Source organism: Cibotium barometz, chromosome 42 (assembly GCF_041138505.1).
Source record: "Cibotium barometz isolate CiBa-2024 chromosome 42, ASM4113850v1, whole genome shotgun sequence".
Taxonomy (NCBI): Eukaryota; Viridiplantae; Streptophyta; class Polypodiopsida; order Cyatheales; family Cibotiaceae; genus Cibotium; species Cibotium barometz.
Genome location: NC_141087.1, coordinates 8,195,544 through 8,202,439, shown reverse-complemented (window position 1 = coordinate 8,202,439; position 6,896 = coordinate 8,195,544). Strand labels below are relative to the sequence as shown.

Here is a 6,896-nt window from a genome sequence, read left to right as displayed (position 1 = left end):
GCATAGGAGCATGTTTGGATTAGCCATTAGTGCCTAGTGTAAATTTTTCAAGTTTTCTAGTGCTCGAGAGGCCATGGAAAATCCTGCTCTTTCCCATGCCACCGTACCCCAACTTGCTCCCATGGTGACCAAACTTTGCAAGAGCATGTAGGGGAGACCCACCACCACATGCTTGCAAAGTTTGGTTTAGCATCACAACATGTTTGGATTAGCAATTAGCACCCAGTGCAGATTTTGCAAGTCTCTTAGTGCTTGAGAGGCCATGGAAAATCCCCCTCTTCCCCATGCCATCGTACCCAAAATTTCTCCGATGGTGAATAAACTTTGCGAGCATGTAGGTTGTACCCACCCCCACATCCTTACAAAGTTTTGGTCAGCATTGGAGCATGTTTGGATTAGCACTTAGCACCCAGTGTGAATTTTTCACGTCTCTTAGTGCTTGAGAGGCCATGGAAAATCCACATGCTTGCAAAGTTTGGCCAGCATCGAAACATGTTTGGATTAGCAATTAGCATCCCAGTGTAGATTTTTCAGTCTCTTTGTGCTTGTGAACATGGAAAATCTCGCTCCTCCCCATGTCATCGTACCCAAACTTGCTCCAATGGTGACAAACTTTGAAAGCATGTGGGGAGGACCCAACCCCACATACTTGCAAAAATTTGTCAACACATCGGAGCATGTTTGGGTTAGCAATTAGCACCCAGCATGGATTTTTCAAGTCTTTTAGTGCTTGAGAGACCATGGAAAATCCCTCTCTTTTCCATGCCATCGTACCCAAACATGCTCTGATTGTGACTAAACTTTGCGAGCATGTAGGGGGGACCCATCCCCACATGGCTGGAAAGTTTGGTCAGCATCAGAGAATGTTTGGATTTGCAACTAGCATCCACCAGTGTGTATTTTTCAAGTCTCTTAGTATTTGAAAGACCATAGAAAATCCCGCTCTTCCCCATGCCATCGTACCCAAACGTGCTCCGATTGTGACCAAACTTTGCGAGCATGTAGGGGGGACCCACCCCCTCATGCTTGCAAAGTTTGGTCAGCACATCGGAGCATGTTTGGGTTAGAAATTTTCACCCAGCATGGATTTTTCAAGTCTCTTAGTGCTTGAGAGGCCATGGAATATCCCGTTTTGCCTCATTCCATCGTACCAAAACATGTTTCGATGGTGAGCAAACTTTGCGACGATGTGGGAGGGACACACCCCCACATGTTTGCAAAGTTTGGCCAGCATTAGAGCAAGTTTGAATTAGCAATTAGTGCCTAGTGTGGATGTTTCAAGTCTTTCAGTGCTCGAGAGGCCATGGGAAATCCCACTCTTCTCCGAGCCATCATACCCAAAATTGCTCTAATGGTGACCAAACTTTGCGAGCATGTAGTTCATACCCACCCCCACTTGCTCGCAAAGTTTAATCAACATCGGAGCATGTTTAGATTAGCAATTAGCACCCAATGTAAATTTTTCAAGTCTCTTAGTGCTTGAGAGGCCATGGATAAGCAGTCGAATCACCTTGGATGCAATTTATGCTCGGATGTTGAGCAAGGGAGATTTGGATGATCCAAATGGTAGTTCTAGCCCCATGATGATGGAATGGTTATGGTGAAGGACCAAGGTTGAGAGAGCATGGAAGGAGAATGAAGACAAAAGAGCCAGGTGATGCCCTTGGATGTCTCTAACCTTGTATGAGGTTTCCCTCATGGTGGGGATAGTCTGAAACATCCAGTTTTGGTCAAAATGATGACATAGACTGGTTTGACATGTTGATTGCCAATGATGGAGTGCCTGTCCATGGTGATAGCCTTGTAGAGGTTGATGCAGCTTTGTTTGACACCTTGCTGGAAGACAATGTGGATCATGCAGATTATGCTTGTATGCCGGATGCAGTGGAGCATGGACTGAGTGTTCTTGTTGAGCCTACATAGCATCATCTAGATGTGGATAGAGTGCTTAATTTGTTGCTTATGCACACACTCTTGTGCTATTTAACAGATTTCTTAGGAGATAATGTGCCATGTTCATTGATTCGAGCTCGGGGTGTTATACCATTTGGGGTACATGAGCATGTATCAAATGTTGGAGCTTCATCGACATATCTTTTTGATGGCCAGTGTTATGTCTATGTTGTGTGTCTACTCCATGCCAATGGAGTGTGGACATTCTTGTGACCACATGGTTTTATGTTTTCATTTTGTATGATCATGTGTGGATGGCCTTGTATCTGATGGGTTCCTAGCCCTAGCATGTTGCCATAAAATCGTTTCACTATACTTGCACTCGATTCATGATGTTATGTGCACGACAGTGGCATGATCCTATGATTGTGGGCTCGGGTCATCCGATTGGGGGAATACAACCCACCGGGTGTGCCAAGTGTCTACAGTCGGTAAGCCGCCATGACAACCGCTGAGCCGGACGTCAGAGCCGATGGTCGGTGCACTTTATTATAAAGATGGGCATGCCAGGGTTAGCTAGTGTGCACCTACTGTATGCATGTTGGGGGGGTGGACATTCAGGACACATAGACTTTCTTGGGCAGATCACGTGATTGTATCAGGCTCTCCCTGAGCAAAACCTAGCTCTTTCTCTTCTTCTTCTTTAAATTTTCCTTTCTATGTTTTCCCTTATCTTTTGTTGTTGTTTCTTTGTTAGGGCACGAGCCACTAACAAATGTGCAAGAGTTTGATGATATTTCTTGCTTACCAAATATGATACCTTAGCGCTTATTGTAGTACTATCTAGTTGATGTTATCTACTACGATGTTCTCTTTCCTTGGGCTGTCGGTTTTGTGTGAGCCTAATATTACCCGGCCTCCTCAGTGTTTCCTCCCTTCAAGGTGTGTTCCTCATGCTTCTAAATCCATAATGATTCGTTAGGTTGATCCTCTCATATTTCTACTTGTTGAGTGTTGCTAAGTGGGGTTGTTCCTTCACCTCTCAGTCTCCTCAGTGTGGCTCTTGAGGTGTGAACCTCACAGGCGTGAGCCTCATAAGCATAAACCTCATGAGCGTGAATCTCAGGAGCGTGAGCCTCACACCAACAAATCAAGCATTGATGCATTGAATTAGAAAGACCAACAAATCGAGCATTGATTAGGAGAATATGTTTTGTATCCATATTTTATGGATAACATGGGTATTATGAGAAGATTCTAATGACTATTTTCAGAAGTTTTACATGTCACATAATAAGAACCATTTTAATGATTTGAGAAGGAGTTTTTAACTCTCTATTTTTAAGATTTTAGTTTGGTTCTTCTACTTGAGTCTATGATGGAAGAGTAAGAGAAGAAGAGTCTAGCCAAAATTAGCAGTAGATGCACATTATACTACTACAAATGGGATTATTTCTCATGGGAAGTGAACAACCTGCAATCTAGAAAGGAAGGGAGGCATGATATCTAGTGTGGTGGTGGATATCAACATTTTTTTCTGTTCTTGCCCTCTTTACAGGCCATTTTAATAGATGCAAGCTCTTGAAAAAATGTAAAAAGGTCCTTCTCTTAGCAAGAAGCTTTTGACATAATAGCTATTTCCAATAACAAAAACAATATAGCTTCATTATTTCATACCAAGCAAGCATATGGATGGTACACAAGGATGATGAATCACCATTGTGAAAACGAGATTACTAGTATTATTAAAGAGACCCTTTTTGGCAGTTTGTCTTCTTTTTGTTCTTCTGTAATAAAGCATCATTATTGTGGATGGTACACAAGGATGATGAATCACCGTTGTGAAAACGGGATTACTGGCTACATTATTAAAGAGGCCCTTTTCGTCTGGTTGTCTTCTATTTGTTGTTCTGCAAAAAATAAGCATCATTAGCGGTCGTATGTTAGTTCTCAGAGACATCAATACAACATGCCCGAGTGTGTGACTTTTATGCATTCTGATAAAATATTGCAATTCAAACGAAGGAGAGATATAATGAAAGAATATGATCTCACAAGAAGAAGAGGAAAACGGAATGAATTGCCATTGTTGCTGCACGTTTGAAGCAGTTACAGGTACGCGTACTGTCAAAGGGTGGTAATATGCAGCATTTTGGTAATCGGTATCACTGGGGAGGTACCAACTAAGTGTGTTATCTCCATTGGCAAGGTTGATCGCAACATAATTTCTTTGAGAGCCTACGCTACGATTCTCTGACCACACAAAGTTATCATCCAGAGGATCGAACTCTGTTGCGATGACCTATTAGTCATCGCAACATACAGCCAAGGTTATATAAAATGTTAGTAACAAAGTAGATGATACACAAAGCGAGGCTAAAAGATTATGTGAGATGAGAGGTAGTTTATATGCATGCATGAAATGGAGATACCTTATCTCCTGGTTTAGTAGAGCCTTTCAGAGCTTTTCCATTGCTTCTGCTTATGACTATAAAGGAAGAGTTAGAATCTTCGTGCCGGCCACGAGCAGGAACTTTATACCATACCTACAAACACGAACACATGAATTCATGTGAGAAGTGTACTTCAACACAAAGAGGAGGCATACGGCTTAGACACGCATATTCATTCATATATATATATATATATATATATATATATATATATAGAGAGAGAGAGAGAGAGAGAGAGAGAGAGAGAGAGAGGGGGGCTAATGGTCATGACGTACCTCTCGATCACCATCCTGATTCTGAGAGTTCACTGCGACAACCGTGAGCTCGTCGTTGATAGTACCGCTTGTAGGCGGGAATGTGAGATTTTCGTGAGGATTCTTGACGATCAAAATCTGGGAAACCCATGCTGATTGTATTGTATAGACGGATGGTACTGCAATATATAAGGCGCACGGTTGATACAGCACGGATTTTAAAATTCCATTTCATTTGCCTTACCATACTCATTCAATTTCCAGCGCTGAGTACTACTGGTCCCGCCGTTAGCTGGCGCCTTTTGCAAGATCACGGCCACCCCGTCTCCGTTTTCTGGCGGGGACTTCCCCACTCCCAAGTCCAACAAGAGGTTCAGTTCCAAGGACGAGATGGCACTGCCAAGCTTATCAGAGCGTAACGTCCAAAGTGTGGTGTTATTCGCGCTCTCCGACGCGCCATAGTCTGTATGGAGCGACACCTGGAAAAGGGGGGGGGGGGGGGGAGGGGGCTACCAGCTCGTAAATAGTCGTAATATTTGCTCTTGCAACCAACTACGTCCTGATGAGTGGGACGTGCCGCCTGAGCACGTCCCATGCATAATGCAATGAGCACAATTTTGTCATTGGTTACCTTGAGCGGTGCAGTCAGATTGCTCTTAATGGCCGCTTTGGATCCGTTATTAATCAGCGCAAATGCTGGGTTTCCTTCAGAGTCTTTCAAAAACCTCCATGAATCACTAATCAACATTGTTTCGATTTTAGATACCCAGGTGAGAAGCGGACTGTTACTCTGCATACCCAGGTGTCGCCCATGCTTATCTGCTTGTTTGCATGCTCCGCCTGCCCTTTCCCCTCCTCGTCTCCCCCTCCTGGTTCTGCTTGCTGACTCTCACCGCGTGGTAAGGCCCTCCCCCCGCGAGGGGGGAGCTTCCCAAAAAAATTTTGTGTTCTGAAGCGCAGTAGTGCTGTTAGGTCATGTCTTCCTCGTCCCTCTCCCCTCCTCATCTTTTTCTCCTCTCCCCCCTATTTAAGTCAATGCGTGGCATCCCACAAACCCTCTCCCCCATCAAGCTCTTATGAACCAGAACCTTTCTCCCCCTTTCAATGCCGGACCCGGCTGCCCTTTTCTCCCAGCACTTTTTACAGTCTTTGCCAAGAGAGGTGGCCTCTCAAGTACAGGAAGCGCTGGAAAGCAAGGCTGCAGATAATGCCTTTCCAGCGAACCCTTTCATTCAGACACCAGGCGCGCATTCGAGCCCCACTCAAGAAGGCTTCGCAGGGAAATCGCCAGACTCTACCCCTGAGGTTTGCTGCAGCAAAACCGCCAAAAAGCTGATGGAGCAGCGCAGGGACATCCTTATCCAGGTAAACCACTGGTAATTCTTCCTGCTAGCCAGGTGAGGAAAATTGAAAAGGACTTAGAGACCCGAGCTCTTTTAGGTCTGATTGCGGGCCCTCGACCCCCAGTGGAAATGTTGAAATCCTGGGTCAAACAACAGTGGGGTAGTAGGGGCTGTATTGTAGAAGCCATTCAGGCTCTTCCTAAAAACCACTACCTCTTCATGTTTAAGACCCCTGAAATGGCTTTTGAGGTTCTAAGCATGGGACACTGGGTCATTCGTACCTCCCCCCTATGCTTGTTCAAGTGGAGTAAGGACTTCAGCCCTGAGAAGTCTGCCAGTGAAAACTACCCAGTATGGGTTGAACTCCCTAACCTGCCCCTTCATTTTCATCATCATCACCTCAGGCCTATTGGAGAGCAGCTGGGTAAAGTCCTTGGTGGCAAGCCCCAGAGAGACTTCAATCCTTCTTGGCATCCTCAAATGCTGATAGAGCTGAACCTTTCTAAACCTCTGCCAGATTCAATTATCATTGCTACATGTCAGGACTATGGTCCTACGGAAGTCGAACCCTTCCACCCATATAATGACGAGTTAGGGTTTCTCGTTGGGTTTTATACCAAAACCGTGGCCTGTGTCCACACCTCCTAGCCCGGCCGCCCATCTTACTTAAGAGCCGTGCTAACTTAGATGTGTACACACATGGACCAAACCCTAACGCCCATTAACCCCTGAACCCCGCTAGCACTAATAATACTCTCGAGACTCCGAAAGCTATTAACTTATGCTAGGGTTCGACTTCCGTAGGACCATAGTCCTGACACTACAGATGATGGTGAGACCTGTGAACAACCTTTAGTTTACAAATACCTTCCCAACGCCTGCTTCCATTGTGGGATGGCTTGCCATTTTGTCAGAGAGTGTCCTGTAAAATTCCCCCCAGCTCAGCCGAAACA

General features: G+C 44.9%; 1 protein-coding gene across 1 annotated transcript; it reads right to left on the bottom strand.

The window, feature by feature from the left end:
- Positions 1-3,661: 3,661 nt before the first annotated feature.
- Positions 3,662-5,605, bottom strand: LOC147614146 (uncharacterized). Its single transcript, XM_086780369.1, has 6 exons — positions 5,399-5,605; positions 4,845-5,079; positions 4,622-4,779; positions 4,326-4,439; positions 3,949-4,195; positions 3,662-3,680 (listed from the first exon to the last, which is right to left on the bottom strand). Coding segments are annotated over exons 1-6 (963 nt in total). The 3' UTR covers positions 3,662-3,678.
- Between the last annotated feature and the right edge of the window lie 1,291 nt (positions 5,606-6,896).